At 41.2% G+C, this 21,255-nt stretch overlaps 1 protein-coding gene across 4 annotated transcripts in view; it reads left to right on the top strand.

Annotated features, from left to right (window-relative positions):
* ephb1 (EPH receptor B1) overlaps window positions 1-21,255 on the top strand; it is a 149,959-nt gene that overhangs the window by 46,763 nt on the left and 81,941 nt on the right. For all 4 annotated transcript variants that reach the window (XM_079648089.1, XM_079648087.1, XM_079648086.1 and 1 more), the window contains exon 3: window positions 12,116-12,797. In XM_079648089.1, coding sequence (XP_079504215.1) covers window positions 12,116-12,797 — 682 coding nt within the window. The remainder of the gene's footprint in view (window positions 1-12,115; window positions 12,798-21,255) is intronic.

Raw genomic sequence — 21,255 nt, 5'->3', positions numbered from 1 at the left:
TGCCTCTGTTTAAACATTGGAGAGTGTGGCAGTCCACATTTCCTTTAGTTTCCCTAAAGGAGTATTAACTAAAACAACCAGGACCATGGAATAACCAGAGAGATTGTTTATGTGTATACAAATGTAGGTTTGTGTGTGCATATATATTTCCACTCACCTAATATAGTTTTGTAATATAATTGTTTTCATGAGTTAGTTTATTAGTTGGGTCCACACTTACATAATTTAAAAGTATGCAATGGAATAAACATGATTTTTAAATAATGGATCATCCTCACACTGTCAATTTCTTTGTGTGAAGAGGAAGTATCTAGTAACTAGAGACATCTACAGTTCTATTTCCAGTAAAGCCTGTTCAGTTCAGCAAGCCTCCAGGCACACAGAGCCTCCTGTCTGTGTTGAGCAGAGTTTTTTAAGCTTCTCCTGGTGTAAAGGTTCAGGCACAGAGAGACCTGCTGTAGGGAGAATACACTCATACCACTCAATGGAAGAACTGAGCATGCTCCATAGCTGCTTTGACCTTGCTGGAAGTGTGTGAGTGATGCTGGGTAGAAATTCACACACACACACAAAATACAAATTCACAAAATGTTATATAATGGACGTATTGCATGTAGTCATGGCGAAAGGTCAATCTCATATCCATGGCTGTAGGCTATAATAAGGTGAACATTGGTGTCTATTTAAATATACAGAATGTGTTAGCCATGTGAATACTTGTATAACTACACTTACATATTTTCATTTATTTTAATAGTAGTGGATTTGTTTGTACTGTATTTGTAAGTGGTCAATCTATTTGTCTTTGTTAACCTGGTAACTGCCTCTCACACACAACAAGAAAAAGGGCACACTCACAAGAGTTGTCCCTTTGCTATTAAATACATCTCATGACTTTCTTTTTGTAACTTATCCTTCTGGAGTTTATACGAAGTGTGTGTGTGTGTGTGTGTGTGTGTGTGTGTGTGTGTGTGTGTGTGTGTGTGTGTGTGTGTGTGTGTGTGTGTGTGTGTGTGTGTGTGTGTGTGTGTGTGTGTGTGTGTGTGTGTGTGTGTGTGTGTGTGTGTGTGTGTGTGTGTGTGTGTGTGTGTGTGTGTGTGTGTGTGTGTGTGTGTGTGTGTGTGTGTGTGTGTGTGTGTGTGACTGGGTGTGTGTGTTTGACTGGGTGTGTGTGTTTGTGTTTGGCTGACCTGGGGGGTTAATTTTGAAGGATTGCAGAAGCAGTGTCATTAGTTCCAGCGGTGTAAACACAGGGACATATCAGGGTTGGCCATGTGAATGTATAATGGAGCGGCAATATGCGGATGCACACTCCCATGTTTGCCTCTGTCGTAGAGGAGGGCTCAGAAGGAAAACAGATGTGCACAGCAAACAATATGACAATATACTTTAATAATGCACATTTTTGCTCCATCTTTTTCTGTTGTTTCATTTCAGTTGGATATATTCCACTTTCCCCTCTGTGGACTTTCCCCTCCCATTACTTTTTTCTCTGTGTCTGTCTCCCCTTTCGAGTCATTCCTGACTTTCTTTCTTTCTTACAGTCTGTTTTCCTTTCATGCACACCTACCTAAGGAAATAGAGTCTCCTAAAGACACATGCCCTCAACCGTGCCCTGTTTTCACGTGACGGATCTAACATTAAGGACAACACACACACATATAACACAACCTGTTTTCTGAAACCTCATTTAAATGATGAACCTGGTTTTTCTTCATTAGGCTTTCAAAGAAAATCTAACAAACTATGTATGTAAAAAACCTCTTTACCCAAGTTTGACCAAACTTTAAAGTTATCTCACTTTAGTTGTGGACATAAATGTGTTTTCTCACAGTATCTGGTTTCAGTGTGAACAATGTATGTACAGCAAAGTGAAGTAGAAGAAGAGTAAGTGTTTGTTCTCTAGGTGTTTTTAAAGAAATGGTGCAAAAGGTGTTTGAAATACGTGCCAGAAGAAGAAGTCTCTTTATCTCTTTTTTTCCTTATACTCTTCCCTGTTTTAACTTGAAATGTTTTTATGTTGCCAAAACAGGGTAAGAGCCTGTAAATAAAACACTTTTTAAAAAAACATTTTTAAAAAGTGATTTTTCTTCATATTCCTTAATGACTTGGTATGGGAGTTAGAAAATATTTGTTTTGCTGGATGGCGTTTTGGGGAGTGGGGAAGAGAGGAAAGGGCAGAGAGTGTGGGATGAAAGGAGCTGTGAGAAGAGATGTAGAAGTTAGTCTGAGCAGCTGAAAAGGGTTGCAGGATCAGGAACAGGGTTGAAAAGGGAGGGATTAGGAAAACTGGAGCGAGAGGGTAAGAGATCAACTTTGTGTGAACAAGAATAAAAAAAGGCAGCCGTGCAGAACTTCAATATGGGTGTGCGTGTGGAAGAGAGCTTGGGTTAACTTGTGACTCTGGGAGGTCACAGACAGAGTTCAGGCTTTAAGGTGAGAGCCTTGAGGGGAGGGGTGTTGGGGGGTTAAGGGGTATTAAGGGCGGCGGTGGCTGCGCTGACATAGGCTGTGGGTGTTGTCAAGCGTGGAGAAACAGGGCAGGTTGTTGTGGGGCTTGGGAAAGAGGGGGATAAAGAATTTGCCAAGTGAGCAGACAGGGGGAGAGGAGGACAAACACCGGGGGACACAACAGACATGACAAGGTGCTGGGAGTTAGACAGAAGCTGAAAGATGAAGAGATTTGAGAGAAATCCCTTTGGTTGGAACAGGTGCAGAAGAAGGGATTAAGAACAGAATGGATATAACCCTGACATGCTTGTCTCACTTTCTTGTAATTCCACATTGTGGACTTGTGTGTGCTCAGGTTAATGTTCAAGAGCCTGAGTTCTGTGTTGCAAATCTGCGTCTGAACATTTGAGTGGGGACAAGTGCTCTTTCTGGTGGTGACACATTTTTGACGGTGCCCAGCCTGGGCTTAAGCAAAGCTCCTGTGAGCGTTAACTGGACAGGTGCAGCACACACTCAGCGATTCCTAAAGAGCACCGATAGATCCATAACAGGCATCTCACCATCTGCTGACCAGACTCAATACACCTCAATTATTCATATCCTGACAGACAGACAGACAGGCAGCAGCTCAGCCGGCATAAGGGAGCACAGGAGGGAAAAGTAAAGGGAGGAAAGTGGAGAAGAAAGAAAGAGGCTGATTGAATGTAGATAATAAGAGTCAGAGGGAGATGGAGAGGAAAAAACACGAGTGGGAAAGAGAGTGAGGGATGGAGGTGAACTTTGAACCTGCAAAGCCCGAGCTGAAATGGAATGAGAAGAGAAAAATGACAGTGACTCATGCTGGCTGCGCTTCAGCGGCCAGGTGAGAAGAGTGCCTTCATTACATGCACGCAAACACATGCACGCACACACACGCACACACGCACGCAGACGGACAGACAAACAGACAGACAGACAGACAGACAGACACAGCACACATGGTTAAGAATTGACCTAAACATATTACCCTTTAAAATGCTACAGAAACGGTTAAAAATAAAATTAATGTACATGCACACATAAAGGAGACATGTTTATGTTACTGGCATACCTGTATTATTTGGCTTCCTCAGTTATTTTTGTGTGATTTGGGTGTGTAGCAAAACAACTAAATTTCCTCCGAGCTTAGACACAGGCATCTCTGCTCAGCTTGAAGACAGAACAGTAAGGCAATGAACCGCCTAGATCAAATTGCATCCATCGCTTTATGTCTGTGAGTTTGGGCGTTCGTGTGTATGTTGATGTGATTTTGGTAGCCCCCCCATGTCACATTTTAGCTCTGAACATTTGTTTTCTAGGTACGATTGAATTGACATTCCAAATCGTTTGGAAGGAAAACATGAGCAAGACGGCAGCATCTACATATTTAGAGGATTGCAGTAGGGGTGAAACACAAATAGAATTTTTATTTTTTGTTTTACATTTTCTTCCTCCAATCTTTTCCACTCTCTTCAACTATTGATTTCCTTCCTGTGGATTTCCTCTCCATATTTCACATGTAACAATTATCTTGGATGGATATAAGGAGCCAGGGAAATGTTTTGATCGTCAGGGAATAAATAAAACAAGAAAGGGATGAAACCATGGAAGAAAGGATGGGTATATGAGTCTATCCTTAATTTGGTATGAATTTGGTGTGCGAAGGAGTGGCTGGAGGCTGGCTGACTTATGTGTGTGTGGGAGTGAGTGTGTTTTACCCCGGTACCTGCAGTTCCTGCTATTTCAGCAGTCATACAGAGCTGGCAGATATAGCACTAAATCCTTTCATTCTTCTCCACCACCTTTATATCCACTCTCACTGTTTCCGTGACTTTTTTCCTGTTTTTCTTTACTCTAGCTTGTCTGTCTCAAAGCTCAGGTACTCTTTTTTCTCTATCTTTACCTAACTGACACCACCAAACCCCCCCACTCTCGCTCCCTCTCCATGTCTTTGTGTCTGGAGGATAGGGCTGTCATGTGTCATGCTTTGCAGGGTTTTTATACACACACACACACACACACACACACACACACACACACACACACACACACACACACACACACACACACACACACACACACACACAAACACACACACACACACACACACACACACACACACACACACACACACACACACACACACACACACACACACACACACACACACACACACACACACACACACACACAGGCAAGGCCCCTTTGCTCCTAAAAGCCTCGATACCTTGCCATTCTCCTGTCCCCTGCTGACATGTTCTTTTGTGGTTGCTAAATGGCAACGCCTTGAGCCATAGGGGGCCACATATCCTGCAGAGAGACAGCTTTCAATCTTTCTTCACTATTTCACCCTTTCTCTGTATTTCTTTCATTCCCTGTCCAAATTGTTAAATCATTCAATTTTAGTCATATAGCTTCCGTCCACTGTGTACCATTAAACCCTTACTCTTCAGTTCAGATTCGTGCCACTTTATCTTTGGATTTATCTCTCTTTAGCCCTTCTTTCTCCATTTTTATTAAGTTAATTTTCTTCTCTTTTCATACCTACTGGTGTGTAAGTGCACATCTCCAATTTCCACACACACACACACACACACACACACACACACACACACACACACACACACACACACACACACACACACACACACACACACACACACACACACACACACACACACACACACACACACACACACACACACACACACACAGTGAATCATTTAGTTGTCCTCCTTATCATCCTACACAATAGCACGGCATGGTTGCAGAGGCTGTAAGGTTTTAATACAATACTCACAGCTTTAGCCTTGTGCACAGGGTGACTCGAGGTAAGATCTGCTGAGGCACTGGGAGCTGCACTGTTTCTCTGAAGCTACCTGAGTGGGTGTTTCCAGGTGCATTGTGAGATAATAGTAAAACAAAAAATGGAATCTAGATCTGTTACTATAATATGAACCTTCTTTTTGGATTAAAATAACCTTGTTTAGTATCCACAACTTGAACTGATTTACTTTTTAGGATGACTTATTCAGTACTAAGATGATTGTGTAAGAACCTGAGTTTCTTTAAACCGTTGTATACTTATTTTCACAAATCTGCCATAATTGGAAGCTGAAATTTATAATACTCATTATAGTTGAACATGTTCACATTGATCCCACAATTCATGAAATGAGCAATAGAATAAAAAGAGGATATTTCTATCTCAGATTCTTATAGCCATATTTCAAGCTGTCCTTTTTTTGTTTTGCCAGATGTTGCAGTGGAATATATTGTTCAAATGTTTTAATTAGAAAGGTTCCAGTACAACATTCTTATTATTATCAGCTTTTTTCAGTTTTCCCACAAACTATGTCAAGCCATCTTGTAAAAGCTCTGCCACCCACACATTTCTTTAATGTATTAACAATCAGATGCTCGCATTTTAAACCTTCTTTAGAAATAATGAGGCTAAAGTGCTTGCAGTTACATTTAAATGTCATTCTTCTTGGGCAAAAACAAAGAGCATTTGTGTTCATTTCAAACCTGCCATGTAAATAGTAGAAGCTGCAATTATAACTACTAAGACAATGTCTATGAAGGCTGTGTTCACAAACAGCTAATTTCAAAAAATATATTTAGCCCAGCAAATCAGATGCTGCTACAAAGCAACCAACCAGTAATTGAAAATGCAAGTATTAATAATGACATTATAAAAGTTGGACGGAGGAGAGGAAAAATGAAGCTCCTGGGTGGATTGTTCACTTGAAAGGCTCAGCGTGATGCCACATTATGTTCATCTCTTAGAGAAGAGGCATCAAAGACGTGTGGGAGCATGTAATGAGACTAAATAGCAAATAATGTGTCAACACAGCAACATTTCACACGTTGTACACACACATTTGGATCAAGTTTGCTATGAAAGCCAAGTGTACCAAATAAACAAACTTGGAAAGTTTTCATTCATGCTCATCCACAACAACACAAACTTGCCCAGAACTTCAGTTCAATAAATGTATGGATCGCAGACCTGGACTGGGTTAGGGACTACATCTTCATTGTTTCTCATTGTGATGCAGACGGACAGAGTTCTATTTGGGCTCAGTCAAACTGTGTGTCTGTAATTATAGAGTGGCTGGGATCTGGCAGGACTGGGAGTGTTTCAGACATCACCATTTCCTCCCCATCCATCACATTCAGCCAGGCTGAACTAGGCCACAGATGCCCCGCAAAATAATCATTCCCATGCAGCTGGACTGACAGTGGTCCTTATTCAATAACACTGCTGATCAGAAATGATAATAGCAATCATGCCGCTGCATATTTTAGAGCTGTGGTCGGCTGTGTTTGTGTGTGACGATGAGGTGTAGCTTCCAAAATATGTGAAGTTACAATACTATGAGCATGTGTCTTGTGTCAAAGCTTGTGAGAAAATAGATACCGTTTTTGTTACCAAATCAACTTTATATGACTTGTCCATTTTTTTTTTACTTCAAGAAACTGACCCAAAAGGTGGATATGCAAATATGCTCATTTGGGATTCAAATCAGTCTCGCAAAAAAAATCTATCTGGCTTGTGATTACCGACAGTGGTGAGCTTTGCAAAATGAGAAGAGCATCTTTCAGCAGATGTATAAAGAGTTCAATCCTCATCTCAGTTTTTCATGTCCAGCTATAATCCACTGTCCTTCGGAGACCTTGGCCTTTAGAAATATGTCAATGTGAATTCCACCCACATGTGTGCCCCTGCTTTTTCTTTTCTTCTCCTATTTTATCAAAAGCAAGCTCTTTAAATGCTGATTTATTCAAGCCTAATTATACACAAATGGATTATATGAAAGCATACTTTCTATGAATAACAAATAGTTTCATTATTGAAATGTCCATTCTAAAACTGTTGTAAGAAAAGCAATCTCCTGGTTTTGTCCACCCAGGTTTTACTCCTGCGCTGATAGATGAACAGACATCTCTCTGGTAGAAAGTGCTCACAAATATTCCAGCCATTTCTCTTGGGGTTACATATGCAAACCCAAAACCCTAGCCATAATGTTGGAGGAAACACTATATAAACAATCCATGCAGACTATCCTACAGACTGTCTATTTGAAGGGAAAGCTCAAAGTTGACTGCTTTAACTGAAAAGGGCACACATTCAGTTGTAAACCTTAATAGTAGAGTGTTTGGCCATTGCTGTGTACTATGTAATACACCTGGCTTTGGATCCTGCTCTAAAACCTATTCTCAGACTGAGTAATGGGAGTTTTGATGGTCGTTCAAGAGACAGTTTCCAGGCGCTCATCTGCTATTTGCGATGCCATTTTGTAGACCTTTCTGGGCTCAGCAGCTTTAAATGTGGAAATGCTCTGAGCTGCTCCTCATCCATCTGTGTTCAGTATGTCTGAGCATGTAGCTCTAATAAATATGCTGATGGATTTAAAAAGCATTAAGTGAATGGGAATCCACTGAGAATCAGAGTGCGGACTTAAGGTTAAAGAGCAGCCCAATAGATGCTTCTATATTCAAGCCTCTGCCTCGCTTAAATTGACTGCCGTTGACTTATGAGCTTAAAGTAACCAAGTCTCTATGTAGTGAAGCCTGAGCCACAACCATACCTATTGCTGCCAAATGTTTTGACTGGTTTGTATGATTGAGGCTAAAGTTACAGTACATCAGGCCAGAGTTTGTTATGTTCTTACTTTATTCCTGAATTTCATTCTGTGCCAACAATTGGCCTCTTTCCACCAAATAGTGACTTTAAAATCTGGAGCAACAGGAAATTCCAGGAACTAAACCTTGAAAAGGAAAATGTGCATCTCTTTAAAAGACCGGGGAAAAAACAAATAATGATGATCTGCTGAATGAAAAGGTGTCTTAGTAAACAAGTTGTATCAGCGTTCAGGCTTTCATTAGACTAATCCGCAATGATCAGCTGTGCAAAACACGCCCTGATAGGACATTTCCCATTTATAAAGTAAAGTTCCAAGGTCAGGGACATTTGGGGCTCAGGAAGTGTGGCACAGGAACTACATTAAGACCTGTGCTACTAAAAAAGGTTTTCTAAATGAGTCTACTTTCCTGAAAAGGTTAATGTAGTGGAAATGAGTTACATGACCTTCTGTCAGGACATACCTCTTCTCCATAGCTTTTGTTATGTCATGTCAACCATGTCTGACATATTGCAGCATGTGTGGCGCTCCTGTCCTGTTCCAAACAAGCCTGCTGTAAATGACTCATTAGTCCAGTTCATTTATCCTATTATAGTCCACAGGTGTGACATCAATGTTCTGTGATTGGGGTTCTACTTGTCCCCAACTCACTGTTGGATGCTGCGGTCCTCTGGAGCAAAACGGTGGCCATCTGAGCTGCTCTGTGTTATTTTAGCCTTTGAAGGTAATGGCAGGAGATCTATGTGATGAATGGCCTTTATGAGGGCAGAGTATCGATGGATTGATGGCAGCAAGCTGAGGCTGTGGGAAGTGGAACATCAGCCTGAATATATTACCGCCCCCTTCTCCTTGATTCCTTTCCACTCTTGTATTTTTCTTTTATCCATCACTCTGTCTCTTTCTTTCCTCTGCCCTCTCTTCTCCTGCTCAGCTGTCTGTGACTGGTCATTAACACACACATTAAGCACTCTGTGAATCCATAGCTCCTCCATCTCTTTACTATTGCCCATAAAACCGATCAGCAGCCATAATGACACACACAACGGCCACACTTGACTATCAGGGTTGGGGAAAAAGTGCCTCCTATGTAACTGGCAAAAGCAAAGCTATTAGAGAAGAGTCAATGGGTACATTATGTTGGCATATAAATTAGTGTCAAGAGGCTCTCAATATTTGTTGAGTGTTTTCTCAGCAAAAAGTTTGCGTACAGTGAGATTTGTGATGATAAAATATAGAAACAGTGATGCAGGAATGTGTAGCGTAAAACTAATAGAGAGAAAGCTGACTTTATAGAAGCACATAACAGTGATGCTTGTCACTCTCTACCTGCTGTATTCCTTTGGGTTTGCCATACTGCAATTATAAATCCTCAGCCTCTACTTCTTTATGTTTTCTGACTGCCACAAAGACAGTATTATCTCTTATCACCTAAACTTACAGTAAGGGAGATCTACAGCAAATATAATGTGATTTGGTAGTACTAAAGAGGACTTGGGAACAAAAAGATAATCGCTCCTCAGTTTCTCTCCCACATCTTGTTCACCTTGAGCCGATATGAATGATACATGCCTTGAACATACAACTGCGCTTCAGTCCATAATTCATCGACTTTATACTGTATACAAAGTGAAGGACTAACAGTGTTTATTTTAATACACAAATCCATGAAGGGGAAATGGATGCAAAGGGAAGGGACCAGGGACCAGGGAATTTTATTATCAGCAAGGTGACAGGTGATGATGCCTTCCCTACTCTGGCAAGGTCAGAGAGATGTCATGGAGTAGTGCATGAGATAGATTTGATTGAAATGATGTAAACGGTTTGCGGGAAAGGCATAGAAACAGAAATAGAAAACCTAGGCAGAGAGTATTGATGTGACTGCAGGGCATGTGCTGCGTATGTAGATAGTGTTTTTGCTTCTTAAATGCATGCGTCACATGCATTACAACTCTAAATCTCAGAGTAATCAAATGTTTAGAAACCTACGGAAGCAGAAATGTAATGTGCAGCCTCAAGCCCATCAGCAGTAAAAGAACAGCCAGCAAATCAATATGTGGTAAACCATCACATTATAAACAGGAGGCATTAGATCAGGACAAATCACTTTAAGCATATAAGGAAACTCAACTGCAAAGTTGAATTTGTGCACCTGTAATAGATTTCGTTTCCTTTGACACAATGGTGACACTGAATATCTACCGATGAGGAAATAAGAAAAAAAATGCAGCCAATGAATTTCTGGACAGATTTCAGATGGGCATTATCGCAGACGCCCTGGGCATCTCTCTGGCGTGAAATATGGTGGTCATTTGGCTAGACGAGGAGCGGTGAGGACCCCCTCCTAGACTGGAGCACACGGGTGCAGAGGAGCCTAGGGCTGGCTGTATTAATGAACAGGCAGTGCTGAAAGGGACAGGTTCCTGTAATGCTGATGAATGGTCATTACAGAGCAGAGACGAGAGAAGAGAGCAGAAGGCGAAGAGAGTAGGGGGGAGAAGAGTACAGCGAAGTGGGCACTGAGGGAGCAGCGGTGAGAAAAGGCTTTAATTTGCACCTCAGATTTCTGTAAACTCGTTTATCATGTCAGCGGTGTCACTGTTCTCCAGGTGTCTTCTCCCCTCCCTCTTTTTGCCCAGATCAAAACATGCTTGTTTGTCTCCGCATATCCTTCCCCCAAATTGTATTTATCATCCTTGTTTGTGTACAGTGTGTCTTCAAACCCCAAAACACCTAAATATATGAAGTGTCACATCATTTGTATGGACTCATCCAAGATTTCTGAATCTTTTCCATCATTTGGCTGGTTTTTCAGGCTGTATGTGGAGAGTTCATGTGTTCACCTCTCCATTAGGCCTGATTGAGCAGCTGGGACTTTAAAGGTCAGAAGAAGGAGGAAAGACCAGGAGATATATGCTCAGAATAAACATGGACTGACTGGAGGCCTACTTACTTCACATAGACCTCATTACCTTCTCCTGGCCCACAGCTGTTTGGATCATTGGGAGGGGGCGTATTTGGGGAAATGAGTCCGTCAGCTGAGCTTTTGCTTAAAATAGTAGTAAAAAGAATAGCCTTATATTACAAAGAGTGAAAGTGACATGAGAATACATTCTTCCCTCTGCCTCAACAAATACTCTTTAAAGTCAGTGTGGCTTTTAAGTGACTGTCGTAACGCATATGGCTCATGTTTGTTTTTTCAGTCTGCTCTAAATCTGTATGCCAAAGTATAACAGACATTCTCATCTGAAAGCGAGCTTCTAGACAAGCATCTTTTGATTTCAGTAATTTCTCTTCCAAATTCTTAGTGATACCAGCCAAATGGTAATGGCACATTTTCATCATAATGTTGTGCACTGAGTGTATACCCCAAGGGGCTTCTGGTGCTCATCCAACATACTTTCTGGGTCACACCTGCAAGAAATGGCCCGCAGTGTATTTCAGTTCCGTCCGCAGGCAAATGCCTTTCCATCATACCGGCTCTTGGCTGCCATGTACCAGCCCCCGTCTGTCTAATTATAATTCAATAGTGCATAATCTTGAATTTGTTACACACCATAGTTTATAATTCATCAGCTCTGTGCCTAGCCACGCACAGCATAGATGGCAAATAGCAGTACATCCAAAGTAATTATGAGGTTTGTGCTTATAGGGGCCGTACAAATAGAAAGGCAGTTTTGCGTATTTGGAGAACAAGTCGGCAACGTGGTATGTTTTGCTGTGGCTGCTCCTAAATAATTGTTTATAATTCAGGAAAGAAGGATATTTGTGTATTCTCAATGGTTGAATAAGCCCCAGAGCACAACAGGCTGAGTCCTTACTGTTAATCCAGGAAGTATAGACTCAAATGTGTTGCCTTAGGAAGATCATTGATGTGTGTACCAATGCTCTGTAGCTCAGTCAACATGAGCTCACTCGATTAAAACATTTGCAACCCATTCTTTTCACCGATGATTACTAATCAACCATTTGTACTCTTCTCTTTCCTTCTCTCTCTGTAGTGGGAGGAAGTGAGTGGCTACGATGAAAACCTCAACACAATCAGGACCTACCAGGTGTGTAATGTCTTCGAGCCTAGTCAAAATAACTGGCTCCTCACCACCTTTATTGATCGTCGTGGAGCACAACGCATCTATGTGGAGATTCGATTCACCGTGCGTGACTGCAGCTCCATCCCAAACGTCCCCGGCTCATGCAAGGAGACTTTTAATCTCTATTACTATGAATCTGATGCTGTCATTGCCACAAAAGGCACCGCCTTCTGGATGGAGGCCCCTTACCTCAAGGTAGACACCATTGCTGCAGATGAAAGCTTCTCGCAGGTGGACTTTGGCGGACGCCTGATGAAGGTCAACACAGAAGTGCGGAGCTTTGGCCCATTGTCTAAAAATGGCTTCTACCTGGCGTTTCAGGACTATGGCGCTTGCATGTCTCTGCTGTCAGTCAGAGTGTTTTATAAGAAGTGCCCAAGTGTGGTCCAGAACTTTGCAATCTTTCCAGAGACCATGACAGGGGCTGAGAGCACCTCTCTGGTAATTGCAAGAGGAATCTGCATTCCCAACTCAGAGGAAGTAGATGTCCCGATAAAGCTGTACTGCAATGGAGACGGCGAGTGGATGGTTCCTATCGGTAGCTGCACATGCAAGGCAGGGTTTGAACCTGACAACGGCAACGTCTGTCGAGGTAAGTCTCGAAATACATTTGTCATTTACATCCTATGGTTGCTTTTCAAACTGACTTTGATAGCTGCATGCCCCCTACTCATAAATGATTTTCTTTTCATCATTCACTCTCTCTTAAAATGATCGACCACTCATAACAACGACAAATAAGACAGGTGACAGGAATTTGAGCTATTTTAGGCTTTCATATCACACAGCTTTAGCATACCTTGCATCACAGCTGTTTGTATCATTGGAAAATCTGAATTGATTGTGTTTTATGTGTTTTGCTGAGCATGATGTGCCGCGCTTCTTCTTTGATCACATCCACCTTTGGCAGACTAGAAAGGCACATTAGCATTGATTTTTAATCTGTAGCGAATGCCAGCCTTCTGTGCAGCCTACTTTACAGATGGCAGGAGGTTTGGTTTTGCCTCAGTAGGATATGCCGAAGACTGAGTTCTGAGGAATAGAAAATGGTACACACATAAAGAGGAAGTTCATCTGGGTTTTCGCTTAAAGCCGTCACTCGCTCTCTCTTTCTGTCTGTCCTCTAATGCACCTTTACTCTCTGCAACCTGGTATTCTCGCACACTCACACACACCAATACAAAGAGACAATTTGCTCAAGGTGTCTGATGATAATATGAGTGGCTTGGGGCTCTCAGTGTGACGCAGTATTGGTCGGCCCGCCTCTGGAGGTTAGCTGGAGAGTGTGTGGAGCCCAGATAAGATTGATTGGAGCACATCTGCTGTGATCAATAAAACAGATATGAGAGTGACACATATCTACAAAGCACACTGTGTGTGACTGTGTTAACTGTATCCTTCTCGCATTGCTCTATGTCCTGTGCAAAACACTCCCACACACTACTACATACACACACACACACACACACACACACACACACACACACACACACACACGCACACGCACACGCACACGCACACGCACACGCACACGCACACGCACACGCACACGCACACGCACACGCACACACACACACACACACACACACACACACACACACACACACAGACCTTGACTAAGATAGAAGGACATTCAAGTGAAAATGATACATAACTTTAGTTAGCTCATTACTGGCATTCATCATTTCACATCTAACTTTGCCATCACATCTCAATACAACTGTGTTTTACTTTGTTCACAGGTCATTTAATTGTATATTACTTTGTTTATCCTACAATGTTTATATGTTGCCGCAGTGCAAGGTACATTAATTTACATATTTGAATAGCAAATGTGTAGTCTCTAGCCCACACCTTAGGAAAAAAGTATTTTGCTTCATTATGTGCAGTCAAATATTTTACCAATAGCAGACTTCTTTTACCTGCTGTGAATCATTTGTTCCAACTGTTTGGTATCATTTCAGCATCATAGTGTTTTAGAGACATTTTCAAGCTGAAGTTTTAAACTGATGAACAAAGATTCAGCAGAGTATGAGCACTGAACTTAAAGAAGCAGTGTGTTATCTGAAGTAATATATGTTCCACTATAAAATATAACTGCATTGGGTAATTTTATTTATATTCTTATTAAATGTACTTTTATCTAATAATACCAACATGATGAAAGATGATGCAATTACATAAACGTTGGATTGACTAGCTCCATTTAGACCAGTTTTTACTTTGTGGCTATATCATATCATACCAATATATATACCAGTATGTTGGTTGAACATGTGAGGCAAATGTAGAAACAGGAATATTATATATCAAATGAGCAAAATAACCTTGCCTGTCCTCAAGCAAACACACCTTGAGGCTAAAATGAATGAATATGTGTTGCCCTTCAAGCTTATTTGATGCTCATCCAGGTCTCTCATGTGTCTACTCGTTTTCCATAGAATTTTCTTTTTTTCTACCATTATTTCCCTCAACCTTCTTACAGCACAGTAATTAGAGCCTAACGAAATACCTGAGTGTCGCTAGAAGGCTTGTTGTGGCTTGTGTTAGTGGGGGGCATTGGCACTGTAAACAACACAAACACACATTGGCAAGTACACATACACAGTTTGCAAACTGCACTACATAAACTCTTTGAACAGACGAAAGCATGTATATATCCACTAATACCCACAATCCCCCTGATTTCCTTCTCTGAGTTCCCACAGTAAGTACACTTCCTGCTGTGTTAAGTTTGACATGTCTCACTCAGACTGAAATGTAGCATTGTGGGAGGTGCAAAAAAGGAACGCAATGAGAGCAATAGGGTAAGGAAATCTGGAGGGAACATTTTATTTGGATTTATTTATTTGTTTTTTATTTATTTATTTTTTGTTGAGTTCAAGCTACATCAAGAAACCACAAACCCTTTATTTAAGCATCAGGACATACACAATATAGAAAAAGAGTTAGACAGAATAACAGAAACAGATGATGTTGCTGTTTTTATCTCTCATAACCAGCTTACTCTCTGGAGACTCATATGGAAGCTGTTCTCCTCTCATCTCCACCGAGAGGTCCCTCCAATAAAAGCAATACAAACCTTTTATTTTCCACAAAGACTCTTTTCATGGGTTTGTAATCCATTATTTAAACAGGGAAATCTAACCTTAAAGTGCTTGTGGAAGCTGAGTACGATGGGCAACCAATCAATCGGGGGTTGGTGCAATAACATGGCCTCAGCATTGGGTCTGAAGTAATTGCCCATTATAGATGAAGTAACAGTACAAGAACAAATATAATATGAGAGCACACTGACATCATTTCACTCATTGAGAGCAACATGAGAAGGAAAAGTATTACAGGGAAAGGAAAGGCATCGTGAAGCACATAGGGAAATCAAAACGTGAAAACAAATAGTTTGTTTTGACAAATGCAATAAGCTGGTACTGTTTTACAATATTGTTGGAATATATTATAGGTAAAAGTGTGCATACATGTTTTCCTTCTCAACACCTCTTTTGTTGGATATGTGAACATTTTCCGTTTGATGTATTTTCTTTATGCTGGGTGAGAGCTGATACAGCTGCTGTGTCAGTCATTCACTTTTTAGATGACAAATACACAAAAGTAAGTCATTTGTTACGACAGAGAAATGTAACCTAATTGCAGTTGTGTGTGCTTGTGTGTGTTTGTTTGTACTGTGTCAGTGTGTGTGTACGACTCCCTGTACCTGATTGCGCTTTCTCTAATCTATATGTTTTAATTAGTGACAGGTAGTGTGGCGTGTGTGTGCGGCCTCCTGTCAGCTGGGCAGAGAGACCATGTCGAGTTGTTGTGCTCTGTAACGATGATGCCAGCATGTCATCCTCATTACCTGCTCCCCAGCTCCCACAAGCCATTTGAGTATCTCTCTCTCTCTCTCTCTCTCTCTCTCTCTCTCTCTCTCTCTCTCTCTCTCTCTCTCTCTCTCTCTTCTGTTTCTCTCTCGCTCTCTCTTTTTCTCCCTCTCTCCCCCCTTGGCTATGTAAGCAATCTGCTAAATATTTTATTACCTCCCTGTTAAATTGAGCGGAGACAATACAAATAGCACCCCACTACCTCTACCAACGCAAAGCTTTTCCTGGGTGTGTGTCCTGCTCAACTTAAGTGTCTAAGAAAGACTGATTTGGTAGATTTACTGAACCCTCTCATGACCATTTTTGCGGTATCAAGCTGAGTGATTTATAGAATCACCTTTATTAGGTTTGCTTCACATCCATCTTTGCATGTGTTTTTTCACAATATCATATCATCATTGATCATTTTAATGTTCCTCGTATTATCAAATATGAAGTGATGAAAACTCCCTGGTAAACTAATTATTCTGACTTTGGTCTGCCTGTTCATAATTTTGCTGTTTTTCTTTGCTGATGAATGCCGCCGGCCTGTAGTCCATAAAGCTGGCAGTCTTATGCTATGCTGGAACTGGAAACTGTGATAAGGGCAGAGGAGTAAAAGCTTTAACATTGAGGGAACATTGTTTTAGTTATTGATGTTTTACAAAGATTTGATTGAAGTGAAATACGATAATAAGAAACTTAATGACAAATATTATAATCCGAAATACTTTCTGTTTACTTAACCATGAAACTCATGGAATCTAATGCACTATCCATGATGATGTATTTATTTCTCACCAGAGCAGTCCCATATTCCTAGTATGAATCTTCTCATATTTTCTCTCAGCGTTAGGCTTCGGCGGGCTTTTGACACTGGCACATTAATATTACAAATATTCAAATAACTTTATTTAACATTCAGCAGGCTGACAGTGGCAGCAGGAGATTCACAGCCCATTGAGCAAGTGCGCTTCCCTGGGCTAAGTGCCGATTCATCATGGCTGCCTTACTCCTGTCTAATGGCTGCCATCATGGGGCGTGAGCACACACACGCACATAAACACACATATCTGGCTCAGAATAACTGCTAGTTCTTTCGCCTGACCATTTAAAAATTGTAAAATGTAGTGAGTGACATTATCATATTATCAACCCTAGCCTGAATAGTGAATAACACTGTTTTAAAATGTTATCCAAAAGCCATGGTGAATTTATTTAAAATCAAGCTTTAGAATATTTGGTTCCACAGAGGATTTCATTACTCCTTGTCTTATCTGAGTGTAAAAGATCTGGCAGATAGTACCCACACAGGTCCGGTAAGCTATTAGAGCCAATTCCAGCCCATTTGGCCTTGTCTACTTCCGTTCCACAGGGTTTACTTTATTTGCAGAGAAGCATCCATGTGTACTCAGCAGCACACACTGAGTCACCTTGAAGCACAATTAAGTAAGTGTCCGACTCTTCCTGTGCCTATTAGTCGTATGGCAGTGAGGATCACTGTGATGAAGACGGGGGAAAAAAGTAGTGGGGCGGAACAGAAGAAGAAAAGCTGTAAGAAAGGGTATAGACTGAAATACTTCTTGTTTCCATAGCTCTCAATGGGCTGAATGGGGGAATGGCAGAGCGCAGTGGTGAAAGAGGGTGACCCAAACAAAGACTCTTTGAATCTAAGGCCCAAATAGAATGTTTGTTATGACCCCAAACACAGATGCGCTGCTCTCACTGCAGACTGAGTCAGTCCCTAATAACGCAAGGGGAATCCAGAGATTGTGTTCACACATAATGGAAATACCCACCACACACAGAGCTGTTCTTATCTCCTATGGAGGGACACACACTTTGAGTACTATTCTTTTTCAGTATCTCTGTCTTTTCTATCAGCCACTGCTTTTTTCTCTAACTTCCAGTCCCTCACAGGCCAGGTTTTTTGAGCGCTGGCCTTTTTTTTCTAAGCATTGTATTGTCATCTCTCAGTTGGTCTTTCCCCTAGCTGCTACACAGGAAGGTTTTCAAGAAGCTCCAATTCAACCCAACATCTTTTCCAATCTGCTTTGCCAAATCCTCTTCAGTTGGTCTTTTTCTACCTCTCAGTCTCAGCCCTGTTTTCAGTCTGCACATGTCTATGCCTCTCCCCCATTCGGTGATGGACACAAGGTGCTGAGGCCAGTGAGGGACACAGGGACAGAGGGAGACAAAGGACCCCTAACATTCAGCAGATGGCTGGTGCTCTGCTTAATTTGCCCATGTCACCCTCACTGGCCAAACACAAAAGGCCAGCACTACAAGGGGCTCCACTTCACCCCCTCATCCCAACCGTGACCCCAATCAATCAAATCTGTCAGCATATGCTTTTAAGTAACGATTGCAAGTTTAAGAATCATCAATAATGATGTGGAAAAGTGTACGTTTCTATCTCTGTGTTGCTGCAAAAGTTAAATGTCAAGACAAACATCAAGGCAAACGTCAAGCTAAGAGCAAAAAAAGCAATAAGACTGTCGTCATTTTAGAACTTTTTTGCCTCCTGAACCAGCCTCTTTTTTCCTCTCCTCTTCCCTCTCTGGAGTGTGCTCCGGCAAGCAGTAATGAGGAGACCTGGTGTGCCTCTCCACAGAGCCCCCCTTGGTTTCAAAAGTACTAACACCCCCCCTCTCGTCTCTCCCTAATTTGTTGATTTCCTCTCTGCCTCATCACTGTCCATCAATATTCACTGTTTGGCTAATAACACAGCCTGGCCTGTTTGGTTTGACAGCAGAGGGACACATTTCACTTCTAGAAAATGTCTCATCCCTTCCTGGAGGTTATCAGCAGCAGAGTGATGGATGTGGATTAGTAAAAGTTATGTTGGGGAACTTGTGGACTGGCGATCTTATTGGAATTGAATGGCAATTATAGTAGGGCCAATTCACCTTTGTTCATTCAATATGTAAGGACTACTAAAGTCGACAAAGCAACCAAGAAAAAGGTGGTGGTTTTCTATTACAGGAGTAGAATGAAAGGTCAGTTACCCAAATGTACAAAGAACATAGGCTACATATAAGTCATTTCTGGAAATGCATGATTTTAACATATCAATCCTTGTAATGTCTTCAAATGAAAAACTTTCCATAGAAACGTCAAAGTTAAGACTATTGGAAAAACTTGATAATAAATGGTCCTGTTGGGTTTTTACATTTGCATGTTTAATGATGTAAGCACCATACTATTGGGGTTAAAGCAGACATTTGAAACAGATACATTATTTAAGAGTCTTGGCCAATAAAACCAAGACTATCTGTCAAATATGTTTTGTTCAACATTTACAAATAGTCTGAATTTGTTTTATTACAGACATTTTTCTTGAGTTTGGAAGGTTGCTAGCATCTGCTTTCAATGGTCTGTGAGGTTGTAAAGTTATTGCAGATGGACTGATCGAACCTCAGCGTGCAGTCAGTATGGTGTGATTGGGTTTTTCCAATAAGCCAATCCTGTAAGCCAAAAGTGCATTTCTTCCATGCTTTCTGTTGATTCTGTCAATCCGCTTGGGTTTTCAAAATCAATTCAAAGCTCAAAATCTCTGGACTTTGGGTCAAAGCTTGTAAGATATTTGTTCTCTTTTGTGGGAGGCTTTCACACATGAACAAATATATACACACACACACACACACACTTTCCATCACCCCGAGATGAACTTTGCGTGTCCAATTTCATAACCTAATCATGTTTGCCATAATTGCCCGGCACTTGAAGCAAACAGCATTACAGCTCCAGTCTAAGAGCTCCCTTAGCATCCCTTATTAGACATACGTAAATAATTATGTATGTGTGATCCTTTTATGACACTATGCATTATCCTAAAGCAACTCGGCTCCCTATAACTGGGCAGGTCAAATCAAACACAACCTCAAGACATTCACAATATGCAATTAGACAACTCCCATAATCCGCATTGCATGTCATTGTGCACATTTAATTTAAAGTTCTCGTTGAATAGTAAACACAGTCTGTACTTTCCGGGTTCAGGGCATGTGGTTCTTCAGAAACTACAGCAAACATCTCTTTTCAGACTGACAGACAGAAAGATCATATGAAGCTTCATCTTGCAGACCCATCTCTGTGACAAATTATTGATCTTGGCTTAGTTGTCCCTCCTCATGCCAAGGACCTCCTGCTATGGCTGCCTTCAGAAACGCCCACTGGAGAAGACAATGTGTGGATATTGCATTTTGAAAGCAAGATAGGGGAGAGGAGGAGTGTGTATCTATCTATAGTGCCAGTGTGTGTGTGTTGTAGGGGCAGTGTGAAAAAAGACGAAGAGAAAGAGAGCGACTTAGTAATCCTCTCTTTGAGCACTTTGTGCTTTGTGCTCCATTTATTTACCGAGTTCCCACACTGGCTGGGGGGGCTTCAGCTTTTATCCAAGACCGGAATTAGCATGGCAAGACTTGTAGTTGGTTAGATCTGTGTGGATCCTCATATGTGTGTGTCCCTGTTTATTGCGTGTGTGTGTGTAGTTTAGATGAGGTGAGAGCTTAGCTTATCCACATCGGCTGGGGCAACCCCGACTTTTAATGAAATCTTCAAAGTGAGTGTGGTTTTATAGACTTCAATGAAACCTGCAAACCTCTCAGTCAGTCTCTTTTTTGGCTGCATTTGGTCATGAAAACCAATCATACTTTTATGGTGGGCTGAGTCAACAGGTGGACTGCTGCCAACCTGTTGCAGTATACGTTATCTGTTGTTAGGAGGTTGGATTGACTGCATTTATTTTGCACCTTATTATACAGAACTTTAGCAAGGCTTCATCATTTTGCTAAACCTAAAGATGTACGATGAGTCTTGTAAGTAAAGAAAATATCAAAACATGATACTGTACTGATACAATTCCGGAATGCCAATCATCACTATCTTAATCAGCAGAAAACACTTCATGTTTTGCACATGGCTGTATTCAATTATGTGAAACATGATTAAGGTTGATAGCATTTATATTTGGTATAACATTTATTTGAGTTGTTTTCTGCCCTCTGAGAAGCCTTAAAATTGCAAAGTCAGCAGATATGGATGAGTACCGACAATCGAAATTAGGCTTCTTCGGGACTGTGCAATCAATAGCTATGGACTATTCCACCATGCTTTTACTTGTGCCATCACTGGTGCAGTGTCTTATGTATTCATAGAGTTTCTCTTGGTCTTTAAAAGCTATTTTGTTCT

The sequence above is a fragment of the Notothenia rossii genome, assembly GCF_949606895.1.
Source record: "Notothenia rossii genome assembly, chromosome: 9".
Classification (NCBI taxonomy): Eukaryota; Metazoa; Chordata; class Actinopteri; order Perciformes; family Nototheniidae; genus Notothenia; species Notothenia rossii.
This window is presented reverse-complemented; position numbering and strand designations above follow the sequence as displayed.